This window comes from Myzus persicae, unplaced genomic scaffold (genome assembly GCF_001856785.1).
Source record: "Myzus persicae strain clone G006 unplaced genomic scaffold, MPER_G0061.0, whole genome shotgun sequence".
Classification (NCBI taxonomy): Eukaryota; Metazoa; Arthropoda; class Insecta; order Hemiptera; family Aphididae; genus Myzus; species Myzus persicae.
In genome coordinates, this window is record NW_019101025.1 from 482904 (window position 1) to 498227 (window position 15324).

General features: G+C 30.2%; 1 protein-coding gene across 4 annotated transcripts in view; it reads right to left on the reverse strand.

Annotated features, from left to right (window-relative positions):
- Window positions 1-15324, reverse strand: part of LOC111027387 — a 100030-nt gene that overhangs the window by 82067 nt on the left and 2639 nt on the right. Inside the window, exons 1-3 of one of the 4 annotated variants that reach the window (XM_022305760.1) lie at window positions 8208-8576; window positions 2000-2246; window positions 174-351 (exon numbers count right to left, since the gene is read on the reverse strand). In XM_022305760.1, coding sequence (XP_022161452.1) covers window positions 174-351; window positions 2000-2246; window positions 8208-8302 — 520 coding nt within the window. In that variant the 5' untranslated portion in view covers window positions 8303-8576. Of the gene's footprint in view, window positions 1-173; window positions 352-1999; window positions 2247-2762; window positions 2843-8207; window positions 8578-15324 lie in introns of those variants that run through there. The other 3 variants (XM_022305761.1, XM_022305763.1, XM_022305762.1) reach the window with 3 other exon arrangements.

Consider the following 15324-nt stretch of genomic DNA (forward strand, 5'->3'; position numbering starts at 1 on the left):
TTAAACGTATGTTTTTAGTATTCATAAAATATTAAACAAATCCAAGAATACAAAGCCAAGAATATTTATTCTAATAGATATTCTGAGTAACAAAAAAAAAAAATTAGTATCATTTACAAGACTGGATTTAGATGATGAAAAATTTGAGGAATAGTGTTCCCCTCCATACTAACCGGTTAGCGATAAATGAGCGGCAGTTGAAGATTTCCCGGCATAATTTTGAGCGGTGCACACCCATAGACCTTCGTCGAACAACGTCACAGGAACAATGTCCAAACAATAAAACCCTCCTTCGTGTATGTACTGGTACCTTTCACTGTCAGCCTCTACGTTGTTATGGTACCAACGGACCTGCTCGATAATAAACGATGATAAATGACAGACAATATTTTCATATGATTTTATTAATTTTTAATTTTTCTAAGCTTCCTAAGAATTATATCATATTCTTACTTATTCCTGTAAAAATATTCGTACCTAAAATTGTTCATGTTATTACACCAAGGAACTATTATTATTTTATGTGTTCAAAAAGCTAACAGTACTATACGGAAAATGTAGACTGATACCAGATTGTACAAACTAGAAAATGGTCGCGTTAGTTTAACCTAACCGCGTCTTTATATTTTAGTCGAAGTCGAAGTAAAGGCGAGTACAATACTGAGTAGCGTATTTATTTTTATACTCATACAGTGATTACTGAATACTGAATACTTATTAGTAGTTATTACTAATACACGATAATTAGCGGTAGGCCTGTATGGGTTGTTAGATTATCAATAAGACAAGAACACGAACCGCGATTAAAGATATTTTTCATTTTTTCATCGTGACACGGACTAATATAATATTATAATAAAACCTGGAAATGACAGTATTAGTAGTTGTAACAGATATGTAATAATATGTATCGATATCGAATATAGAAACATGGTTTTACCACCACTAGTCACTAGGCGTCCATGCAGGAATTCTAGATTTAGGAGAAATCGACGAAAACGTCGAACTAATAATAAATTATACAAAAATAAACGGGGTATTACACTATTACCACATAACAGTCTAGTCCGTCTAGCGTTATCTTCTATATAGATATTAATTCTTAATAATAAGTATAATATAATAATAATCATGTATAAAACAAATATAATATTACCAAAATAGTTTATAATAATTCATAGGAAAATCTGTAGCTATAAGTTAAAACCACCAACTGGCGACGATGACAAAATAACAGGCATTGATAATATTCGTAATTTCATAATATAGGTATTTAAATTTTAAATGAATTAAAAAAATTGAAAACACATTACATAATAATTAAAATTAAAATTAACTTAACTTGTTTAAATGTAAAATTAACTCAAGTTAATTAAAAGTTAATTTAAATGCTCCTAAAGTTATTAATTAAGTTAATGAACATAAAAAAAAAATAACTTATTAAGTTAAAAAGTTAAATTAACTTAACTTTAACTTATTAACGCGTTAATGCATAGCCTTGATATTATGCATGATATTTCACCACGTCAACCCTAATTATCTCTATAATAATAGGCCAACATTCAAAATGTTCCCTAAATTAGTAGAAACAATGCTTTATATATTTGTTATAAAAAATGCCACTTTTTTAATTTTTTAGATCACTGTAGTGTCATGTGGCCATTGCGCAGTACTGTTTATTTTTATACTAGACGGACCAAATCATCACGTGCCTCGTCTACAACAACGAGTTTGTTTATAAATTCGGCACAACGAACGGTGCAACACAAGACTATATAGCTTTAACCCCGTCACTGTTGTAATAGGGAAAATAAAACCAGTACTTTTAACATGAAATAATTAGCGAGTTATCGTTAACAAATACCAATCCATACTCCGGGAAACTATTGAGAAAAAACAACGAATAACAAAACAAATAAACGATATGTGAACATTTTCAATAATTGGTTATATTCTTTATTATATATTATTTTTGATTTCAATCGCGTAAAATACCCACCTGAACACCCGTAGCGTCGTCGAGCTCGATCAAAAACCTAGTTCTGGTTCCGACTCTAATGTTGAGGTCGTTAAGGCGTCTCAAAAATATTGGAATCAGATCTTCTTGGCCAACGGTACTCGATGAACCACCCCGGTAATCTTTACTACCGGCATCCGAGTGATTACTCGACTTCATGGTGAGGGTGGTCAAGGAGTCACCAGCACGAGTAGAGGTTCCAAAAGTGATTGCATGACTTCCGCCCGACCTATAAAATGAAATAAGTTTGCAATGTTGTTAAAAAAAGCGCTCTTTAATAAAGCTTGTACAATTGTATACATATTTTTTTACTATTTTATTTGTGTCAAGACACAATGTTTAATGCCAAAATAATTTATTTAAATTACGTGCTTAATATACATTCCATTAAAAATGTACACAACAAAACATGTATAAATAAAATTGAATATTATTTTAAAAACGCAATAGGTAAAGGATTGGCCAGTTTGGTTATTTTTTTTCCACAAAACCTTTAAACTTCTCATAGATTGTAAAATATTAAATACACATTACACATTTTTGTCAGAGGGGTCAAGGACGATAATTATTTTTAAATTTAAAATATAAATTATTATACATTCTTATATTTACGGTATAGGTACTCAATATTGTTAAAGTAGGATATTATATTGTAGGGTAAATGTAAGTATTGTATTATATAATAGTGCAAACGTCTAATGTTGTACGAAGATGATTATAAATCTATCAGTGTTTATTTACTTACGGTTTTGGTATGCGGAACGCCGTGAACAATAATCGCACCAAATACCAAAACAAAACGATCATTTTATCGCGGTAATGTTATCGGCCATATGGGCATTTTATAATATTATAATAAATAATTTATTGACAATTTTGATCTTAATATACCTACACCATGATTATCGCGGGACGGTGTGCGCCTTATTTTTTCGACTGCCGGTCGCTGTGGCGTTAATGAAACTCATACGGAAATAAACTAACCTAAAAATAACGCGGTGGCCCGAACCAATCACAAGTGACGTGAACTGTCACGACGGCGGGCCCACCTCAACAATAATAATTGACGACCGTTGTTCTCGATTTGGCAGACGGGTGTCCATCCAAAAAACAAGAGTCAAAATATTATATATGTCATATCTTACACGGGTGGTAAAGGTAAAGGTAATCGTAACAATGCGGTTGCAAACGCTCTTCAAACTTAGTTAAAATAATATTCATTCAACATTTAAAAATTTAATCTTTCTTAAGTGTCAACTATTACACATTGTTGTCAGTCTTATAACATATTTGCAAGATACTAAAATTATTAAATTTGATTACATGGTCAATAATGAAATAAAGTTGAAAATCGAAGAATAATTAGTATTACTTTTCCAAGGTATTGAATTGACATGTATCATAAATCATTATAAAAGCTTTGAGCTACCTCCAGACCTAGAAAACATTATTCATCCACATTGTGAACTTTGCCATTTGAAATATATGTATCAGACAATTTATCAGGTTTATATTTTGGTCAGACGATGAGCAGTTATAGTGAAAATGTCAATGGAGGGAGACGTTTTGGTTATCATTACCTACATGACCTAACCTGCGTCCATTTTTTGAAAAAACATGATATTGATACTTTATTTGCTCAAATAATTACTTTAAAAACTTTAATATAATAATATCGAAAACGAATTAATACGAGTTTACAATTTGTTTAGATTTAAAGTTTTAAGCAAAAAAAATTGTAGTAAGCAGGGGATAGGCTGTTTTTTATTAATGCCTTTCATTGGGATTCTAAATTTTTATTTTTAATTTTTATTCACATACCTGATCTTCATACTTCTACGGCATTGGGAATTACGTTAATATTATAATAATTCTGTCTTCAATAATAGTGAGAAAATACATTCTTTTGTTTTGTAAAAGTTCTTATTTGACTAAAAAAATTAATTGATTAATTAAAAAAGCGTTCTTATAAATAATTGCAGTAGAATATAACACTTAGACCGTCCAAGTTGTCATGACTCGTGAGGCCATGAGGGAGTCGTTTGTTTACGGTTTTTATAAATATTTAAAAAAAGTCCGACAGTGATCAGAGACGTTCCCGATGCTGGGTACAATTATTATTATGATTCCTAAAAATAGACTATTTTCAAGCCAACGTCGTCGTCGTTGTTGTTCTGTAGATGGAGATTAATGTGTCATGCGAGTACATATACATTATTTTTATGCCCACAAATTCCAAAACGGCAACTATACAAGCATGGCGAGAGAATATAATCGGAATGTCATCTATGCTGTGCAAATGTGTACCTAATAATCATAAACTTATACTTAACAGTTGTAGTATATGCCACCAGAATGTCGTTTCGCAACACTGTAGGTACTTAATTAAAAACAAAACGCACGACAGTAAACTGCGTTAAATTGCTTGAGAGTTTGCGACTGAGTTAGTTTAAGCGATCTAATTAAAAATCCTCGAAATGTATAACGTAAAGGTATATAACAAGTATTTCACAACTATTGCTAATGCCAAATAAGCATAATTAATCATGTTGCTTCGAATTAGGACTGTTATTTTTGAAAATATTTTATTGAATTCCATCTGACAGAGTACAAAATAATTACAACACAATAAAAACAATTTGTGCATTGCCATTAACCGTTAGTTATATATAAATAATAAATATGTACTATATTATAAGCTAAATAATAAATGCGATGTCTTATTAGTTATTTATGTCGTTCCAGTTGCAATTATTAGCAATATCGATTTTGCGTCACGTACAAATGTAATAATTAAAACAAAACGTCTAATAATATAATTCGCTAAATGATTTCCTTGGATTATATTTTATAACATTGACGCAGGTAAAATATTCGAAAAGAAAACCTTCAGAAATAAATGTGTAGGTGTTTCTGATAAAAACGAATCATAATCTACCATCAAATATCATTCACAAAAGAAGTATGGAGTACAGATCAGGTAAATTAAGTTTCAAATTTAACGCTGAGTACAATTGTTTTGGCGATTAAATTATTAACAATTACTGTATATATTACTTACAGGTACCTAAACCATAATATTACTAAAATTATACAAAATATACCTAGTTTAAATTTTCAATTCTATTCTATATTTGTAACTACTCCGGTATGGCAGTAAGTTGCATTTATAACATATAGGTAATATGTCAAGTATTAAATACATATGTTATGGTTTCATTATTTTATATTTAAAAAATACCACAAGATTCATTTAATTCAAAGTCAGTTTAATGTATTTTATATACTAAAAAAAACCTGATTGAACCAATTCTAGACTTGAAATGCTCTTATAGAGGAGCGATTGTGCAAGTAAATTTTAACAGTATTTTACAAGTATCGATTTAGAATCCATATCACTCTGTATGTATGACTTTTATTACAAATTAACGGATTTAAAAATAATAATTTATACTTGTATTAATACGTTAACTAGATTGATGATATTTATGGTTATAATATTAGTAGGTAGATACATTATACGTGTACATTCAATATTACACAAATAATACTTTTGAATCTTTTTCATTATGCAAATCTACATTCAACAGAGATATGAAAAAACGTAGAACTGTGAGTGTTTTTTTCATGAAGTACTACTAGGTGTAATGTAAATGTGAATTAAAACTATTTAATAACTAGATAATTACTTTTATTAAAACCATACCCAAGTGATATTCTGATTTTGTTAAACATCGATGATATTCTGAAATGCAAGCTAAAATACTAAGTAGGCATACAAAGTAGGCATTGTGTTGTATAAAAATTAAACCTAACGGTCAAACACAAAGCGATTAACTGCCTTAATATTTTAAATATTAAATACACTAAGGCTCGTAAAATCCCCATTACAAGCACTCAAAATCTGAAAGAAAATTCTGAAACAGTATACAATATATAATTTTTTTCATAAAACTAACTTCAGTTGAAGATTGTAATAACAAAAAAAGTATCGTTAGCTTAAAGATATTATAACCTACATGGTTGTATTTAACTATAGGTAAGTAACTGAAAAGTAGGCTAATAATACCTATGGAATATGTTGTTGATTGTTCAAAAATAATTAATAAAAATAGTAAGTAGTAAAATAATAATAATAAAAATAAATAAATATTATTACTGTAGATTTGTTAATCGATATTACAAAATAAAATCTTAAAATATAAAATAATGGAATTTTAAGAAAGCTTGTTTGCGTACCAGTTAACAAATTCATATAATTGTAGACCGAAAAATGAGTAGCTATTTTTTACGATAATATTATTTTACAACAGAGTTATACTTGAATTAAGTATTCACATCAAAGTACGCCCCAAAACAATACTCTCTGCAAAATATATGTTGAGTTGTTTTGAATTAATTACATCCCATTGGAATTTAAACCTTCTAAAAGTTCAGCAGATCAAATCTAGTCATTTAGTACGAGCATGACATAAAATGCCTAGTGTGGTTCTAATAAATCTATCGAAAAATATCGCTTTGTCAGTTGACATAAAAAATAATATAATATATTTTTATAATTTCGAAAAACATTTTTAAAAAACATATTTTTCAGGTTTTCTGATTTTACCATTTTTAAATTTTGCAATCCGTAAATTAATATTTTTTAAAAGATGTGTACATCATAATATTTCTATTGAATTCATTCATTTATAACCTGTTTAGCATTTAAAGTATAGATTTATGGAGTAATGAAAATGAAAATAAGTCAAGTAAATTTACCACCTATTTCTAAACTATTCCTGTTGTATAAAACACTTAAACTATTAGCATTAAAATATTTAGGAATATGAAATAGAGTACCTAACAGTTAAAAGCCTAAAAATTCCAGAAACGGTAAAATTATTATGTTTAATTGTTTGATTATAACTTTTAAGTTTCAAATTTTGAAGCACCCTTTAAATAATCAATGCAGTATTGGGAAAAATAGTGTTCATAAAAAACAAAACAATGTAAAATTACAATATATTTTTCTTATTTTCACAAAATCTAAATGATAAAGTGACGAGCGATTTGTCTAAATTGATCGAAAAAGTCCTTTTCTTGTGACACAAAAAAACCCTCTGTTAACATAAGTAGTTTGTTTTTTAGAATAAAAAGTTTATATGGACCAGTGTCCATCACTCTGCAAGCAGTTATTGTATCGAAAAAACTGATTTTTTTTCTGGCGTCGCTCATAAACAGTTAACAGACGTTTCACGTTAGTTGCAGAGCTGTTGTCGCGCATCGGTTGTTGAAATTATATTTCTGTCTACACTCTTGATTATAAATCGTATATTTTCACTGCTCGTGGTCTACAAATAAATATGTAATATGTTACAGCAGTCAGACGAGTGCAGGCAATAGCGACTGGAGATTGAAATTTATACGTTTTGATTTCAAGCTAATCAAAAAAAAACTACAATTTTTTTTTAACTAACAACTTCTAGAGTGTCGCATCGACGTATAAACGACGTGACGTCATATTACTCTTCAGGAAATTACAAAGACTTTTTTTTATTTATAGAGGATAGAAAACCAGGATAATCAAACACACACTTGTTAAAAATAATAATAAATTTAAAAGTCCGTTTATCTGATATACCTACCTAGCTGATACATACATAAGACGTTCCATGAATTCCGACTTAAGAACTTTTACCACAGGTTACTTTAGATTATTTAAAAGAAAAATCGATATTACAAGTATACAATTCAAAATGAATGTAGTCATGATACAAATTTTTGTGTGTTTATGCATTCCAAAAATAACTATACACAAAGAGTTTGTAGCTTAATAAGATATTTGTATACACAATATTCTAAGGAACTGTGTAAAAAAAATTTATTAAAATACATTGAATTGTAATTCTTAACCGATGCTCGTTTCGAGCCTTTTTAAAAAATATATTATTCTTTTCCGATTTTACGAGATAACGTTAGAAAGTGCACGTACATAATATCATAACGGCGAAGGCGACTGAAAACGAGTGTGAATACTTTCGTATACAGCTTTATTTTTTGCGATGGAAATTTCAAAAACGTATTTATTCATTTCTCGCATATCACATGGTACACGAGTTGTACCGGTCACCGGTTTCACGCTCCGAAATCGTGACATCTCGGAATGCAAGACTGCTGCACCACGACTGCATCCGTCGATCGCACTTACCGGATGATCGAAGAGTTGTACGACGAGAACGATCTGATGGTAGCGTTGGCGCTACTGTACGTGGACGCCTGATTTTTGCAGCATTTGTTTCCCATAATAACAATAATTATATTATAATATTATTGTCGCAAGGTCGTGAGGACAATGATGCAATTGCGACTAGCGAACGTTATTATTGCGACCAAACTCCGGCCGAGCCGACGCCGACCAGTCGCCCTGCAGCCATGTCCGAACGCACAAAAAGTGGTCAACTGCGGTACGATGCGCAGATAGGGAAAACCCGGTACGCCGCGTCAGTCCCTTCCGGCCCGAGCGAGACTCGCGTGATACCGCGCGGCGGCGGGGACTCAGCGGGAACGGGTCCAAACGTTTGGACCGATGACGGCGGACTGACCCACACACGGAATTTATTTTTGGGTCGCCAGCGCGTTCCGCCGGCGCGGCGACGGTGGCAACATAATAATAATAATAATAATAATAATAATAAAAATAATGTGCAACCACGTCGCCCTGCTGGCGGGCCGGCGTTTCATTCGCGTCCGCCTCCGTACATCCGAAATCGGCGAATCAGCCGCCCGAAATTCCCACCGCCGCCACGGCGATTCCGCCAAAGGTGTATGAGAACCCAGAAATCAGGAGCTTGTATAGCTCGAGCTCGCAGGTGATTGCCGCCGGTCTGCATAAACGCTGCAGCGGGTCGCGACACGGCACCGCGAGCCGTGGCCTGTAGGTCGCGAGGTGACGACAGTTATTTCGCTCGCGCCCGCTGCACGTTCTCCTATTCGTACGCGCGTATGCTGCAGCTGCATTTGTGCGATCACGAGAAATGCATAACGTGGCGGTAGGTACCTACGCCAAGACATGTTATAATGGTATAAAGATCGATATCATATATATATATATATATCTGAAGCCAATGGCCATTGTTGCCGGGCTTTAGTTCAATAAAAAATATATATATATATATATTTATATATATCTGAATTGTATGCCGTAACGAGTACGCGTATTATCATCGTGAATGCAATAAAATTTATTGTTTTGAGTAATAACAACTAGGTCCCAAATATCTATACGATAATTTATACGTTTTTTTTTACTTTAGGTTAGAAAATATTTTGAATTGTATCCTTCCAAGATTCAACATAATATAATTAGTGCAGTCACCGGGAAGTTATTTTATTCAACAATAGAACCGTCGACTTTTTTTCAAAAATGGTCTTCGTTTTATATGGTAACTCGCTACCGCCAGACGGTAGTAAAATTACCACCCGAAATTCTCACTGTCGACCCTATATCTCCCGCCAAAGGCGTATTAGTACCGAGAAAACAGGAGCAGCAGCAGGTCGCAGGTGAATGCCACAGGTCTCCATAAACGCGGCAGCGGGTCGCGACACGACACCGCTAGCTGTAGGTCACGAGGTGGCGAGTTATTTCTCGATCGTCCGCGACGTTCTGCTATATACCTACACATGTATAGCTTCGGCTGTTCGATCGCGGGAAATGCATAACGTAGATTAGCTACCTACGCCAATTGGCCAATTCATAAACGATCTATGTGAATGCTATGTACAGTGACGAATATCATCGTGAATAATTCGTTTTCAAATACTTATGTTACCTATTATAAGTACATTACATTCAGTTTAAGTTAGCAAATATTTTTTATTTGTTTTGTCATGGCATAAACTGCATGGTTATTCGCTGGATTTTGAATATTATACTTACAATTATTATTATATGGACAGGGTATTTATTTTATACAGCAATACAATCACTGCCTGTCTTTTTCAAAAATCTTCTTTTTTTTTAAATACAAGTTCACTTCCTGAAGCATAAATAATATTCATTGACAATTTATAGCTTAATGAAATAATGAATATTTGATAAAAAAATATTTAGATCCTGATAACGTTGATCTTACAATAATGATGTTTTTTCTGTTTTTGTGAGTGTACACAATAAGTAGAAACGATGCTTCGATTTTCCAGTTCAGTGTATTTTTTGACGAGAAAGCATATATGTATCTAGTTGATACTTTTAACAAGTCAGTATTTAATACTGTAAACAAAACATTTAAAAATCATCTATAACCACAGTTTTTTAAAAATATATTTATAAAATATTATAATTCGAGTTCAAATTCAGACAAAATTAGATATTTAAACGGAGTACTTATAACAATTTTAGTTATATTTTATATTTTAAAAATAATGCTTGTGATTACTTGAAACTTTTAAAGTACATAAAATGAAATGTTTTAGACAACAATTAATTCAATCTTCTGTTTTACTACGTATCTCCAGTAAATTACGATCACAGATCACTAACATATTTAAGTATACAGTATATCTATATAATATATATAGTCTATTGACTGAATGACTGATCGACATAGAGCCTAAACTATGATAGCTATAATATGACTAGTGTTTTGATATTTTCATAGTGTCTTCGAACCATCGTATAATAGTTCACCAAGAAAGGATTTTCCGAAATTCGCATTTTGAAGAGATGCTCACCCAAGGATTTTGAGATTTACGATGGAAGTTTCAAATAGTTGTAAAAAGATGTCAAGAAGTGTTAGAGAATATTTTGAATCATATTCGATTTATACCAAGTATATCCAGTATGCCATCACAGGTGAATTGTCCAACTCGGCCGAATTAATTCTCAAACTGAGGTACACCGACACCAATTTATCCGTGAACTGAGGTACACCAAAACCAAGATACACCTTTATATTTATTTATTTTATATGTTTTATATTTTTCATGGGTGAAGTCGGGTTACAAGTACTGCTAAAAATAGATGTTTATATTTTCGAAGTTAATAGACTTGGATGTTGTTGTATACCTTATTTTTTCAACCCGTGTAGTTAGATAAAGGTAGCTCACACTGATTTATTTTTTGGTTATTTAAATAGTTGTGACTGTTTACAAATTATATTGTTATTATAATATTAGTAGAAACATGGAATATAGTTTTTTTTTTTTAAATATATTTGGAAAACGATAACAAATTTTTGGCTCGAGCAACGCCAAGCAGGACAACTTTATACTTTAAAGATCACAACTATTATGTATCTTTAAAGTAATCTATTTTGATAAATAATAACTCTATAAGCAATTAGACCCATATAAATCATATCCAGAAAATCCTCTGTACAATAATATTTAAAGTAATAAAACTATAGAATTGGCAGCTTCTCTGTAATTTAGTTTTAATACAAATAAAAAAAAAATAAACAATAATAATAATATAAAAACAAAATATATGCGTATAGGATATTTAAAAAAATAATTGTAGGTATTAAAATATGTATTACATGTTATTCGAATAGTAAACATACAGTGTGTACTAAAATGTATTTGCGTAGTGTATAATTTATATTGTGTATTTGTGTATCATTATAGTTTGTTGACATTCTAAAACACATACCTAAGTATTTTCTCCGGTTAAACTATGTAACTTGGAGGGATGACAATATGTTTTTTTTACCAAATAGACACTCCTAACACTTGGCTTTCGTCCACGTCACTATTTTTTTTTAGACAACAATGATGACCTCATCATTGTGTCGATCCACATTATTTATTAGATTACGAAACTAAGTCATTAAATGTGTTCACTCAGACGTTATTAAGTACCTATAATAAAGTTGAGGTACTTCCATAGTCTGCAGAATATAATTGTTTTTTTACATCAAAACTTTTAAGACTATGTGTAAGAAAAAAATGTATGTTTTTAACCCACAATAATTTATAAAAATACACATAAATATATATAAGTATATATATATATATATTGAGTACTGCTTATACACTATATAATATACATTAAGTGGGTTTTAAATAAAAACATTTTATTATTTTTTGAACACGAACTTACAAATACAATGCATTTGAACTGTCAAATTAATAGTCACCAACAATCGTAGCTAGTGTACAACAGTTTGCGTGTAGGTGTCCAAACAGGCAAACATTCGCCATTTAGTAATATTATAACAGCGACATCTATTTACCTATATGTGTGGTTTTAAAACTCCGTCACAGTTCACACGGAGTGAACGAGCAGAGAGTTGTTCGTTGAAGTGGAACACATATTATATTAAGTATTAGCAGCGGCCCTTGTAACGGATATTGGATACCGATTTAGGATACTTGTTAAAACCGTTAAAACCCGAAAATCATATCGAAACTGAAAACAAAATCGCAAAAAATAAAAACCTATATTCAAAATCAAAAACGAAATCGGAATAAATGAATACTGATATCCGAAACGGCAATCAAAATCGGCTAAAATAAGTAACAATATCCAAAACCAAAACCAAATCGGAAAAAAAAATAATAACGGATAGGATAACGGGAATTGAATGATATTGTAATATAGTATATTAGATATATAAAATAAACTGTTGGAATGTTTGGATACACCGATCTTGAAAATATTAAGACAATAATAAGCGTTTATAGTATTAAGTTTATCTTAGATTATGAATAAATTTATCATTATAAAGTATCAATCTTTCAAATTTAAAATATTAAAATTTTAATTTTAAAATCTATTTCTTATGAAACCATTTCTTGTTTAATTTGCATTTAGAGTAATTGAAAGATCAATACAAATATTTATTAAGTGTCGATAATTAGTGTCTAGTGAGTCAATAACGATTAGGTACTTAAAAATAAAATAAAACGGAAATAATTATGAACTGCGAGACATGTTTGCAGAAAACGCAACGATAATCTCCATTTGTTTTCTAATTACTCCTGCACACCACGCCTGGCAGAATGAAGACAATTCAACGTTTCATATTTATTTGGATACTGTATTTTGAATGTTAAGGCACCACCAGGCACCACCACCTCACACACGCGGGCCGCAACTTTAATCTATTCTAAAATTACAATAATGGAAAAAAATATGTTTGTTAAAATATTATCTTCTTCAGTTTTATACGAAATTAAGTCTCATAACTGCTCCACACAGTTTTCTCCATTGATCTCTATTATATGCGATCTCTTCCAGGTTATTTACCCCCAAGTATTCGGAACTTCTGATTAAGTTCGTCTGTCCTATATTTTCTTTGGCTTGCCAATGCTCTCTTACCTTCTGGCTTCCAGTTTAGTGCGTCACTTGTTATACAATATTTTGATCTATACACAAATCCCAGCCACCTTATTATTTTTCCTTTTAGTATCAATACTTATTCTTCCTAATGTTCTTTGATTTCACAATTCGACTTTATTTTGTACTCATTTGGTATCATTTTTTTTTTTTTTTCGGTACAAAAATTCACTAGAGGAATTTCCATTCTAAAACTGCCAGCTTTCTTAAGTTGGCTACTTTTCACCCACGTACAGAATTACCGGTCTTACTAAAACCTTGTATAATCGCTGTTTCAATATTTTTGATAGTAGGTATGACTTAGACTCTGAGGTTTTATTAAGCTCAAAATATCATCAGTCTCCACCTTTAATACGTGCCTTCTCGAATTTATTCATGATAATCATTACGGCTATTTATTTCGAGTCTTAGATATTTAAAACTGTCTACCTTTTGAAAATAATAATTTTATATATTTTATAAAAAAAAATAAAATTACATAAATATATGTGTGGTTACATTGAAATTTGTTAAAAATTATATTTAAATATAATGTAATAAAACCAAATTATTTGTCCATACTCGTAACTGGTAGTCACAACGCATCATTCAAGGGTTGTGCCCATATAGTTATTATTTATTAGTTTATTACTTATTTTTTGCTATATTTGTATAAATAGTGGGTAGGACGAATAACATAGTCAAAGATATACGGTAGCTTTTTTTTGAATTATTTTCCAACATTTTAATTTTTGAGTCACTTCAACTTTTTAATTAATTAACTTTAAAATTAATAATAAATATATAAAATATTTAGTAGGTATTTAATAGTTATTTATAATCACCATACTCAAAATTTTACCATTTTTACAATAAAATATTACATAATGTTCATTATACTAAAATTAATTAATGATTTTCAAACAATTTGAATTTATCACTTAATCATAACATGCATAAAAATATACATTTTGTCAACTTTCTATTCATAAATTAAAAAACTACATTATTTCACGTTTCTTTAGAAGGTATTTATAGCAACACTGAGATATGAAAATAAATTAATAATGATGCCAATTTTTGACATTCAAATATTTAATGTCATAACAACAATATGAAACCAATAAGTTATTTTTACTGATATTTAGGTACCTACCTACATAAAACTAAAAAAATAAAGGTAAGATTAAAAATAGTTATATTATGTATTAATTAATTTGAGATAGGTAAAGTAGGTATAGAAGATAGGAATAGTATAATTTATAACATGAATTATGACATGATCATTAATCAATATAGATTCAAACAAATTTCATCCAAAATGAATTATTAAATTAAATCACAAAATATGTAGGTATTATGTTTATGTTTATGTTTAATTTTTTTTTCTTAATTAACTTCTGTTTTAGAAATTATATGCATTGCAGTAGTAATTTCACTATAGAATTAATTATTATGCTCCGTCTAAACTCATTAAATGTTTAGCAAACTAATTTTTTCACCCAAACTCATTAAAATGTTTAATTTAATACTCAATAAAATATAGAACCGAGATTTGTTCACATTTGATAATATGGTTTGCCGTTTTTTACATTAACAAGAAGTGTTTTATATGTATAAATTATAATAGGTATATCACCCATAAAACTAATATACTTATAACTAATTAAAACTTTTTTACTCTTCTGAATCATGCATTCATGCACAAAAATACAACTATGAATAAACCTACCTATGATAAAAAGATATTTTCTTCTATATTCTTTAAAACATAGTATGCATAGTACATACATACACTTCTTAAAGTTTCTTGTCATTCTTTAAATCACTCAAAAAGTCTTATAATTACTTATACGCATAATCTATACTCTAAAATCTATACTAAAGAGTAAAGAGTAAAGACTAATATTATAAAGCTGGATAGTTTGTGTGTTTGTAAGTGATAATGACAGAAACTATACTGAGCCGATTTCAATACAAATTATATCAATAAATGTCTTGAGACTTT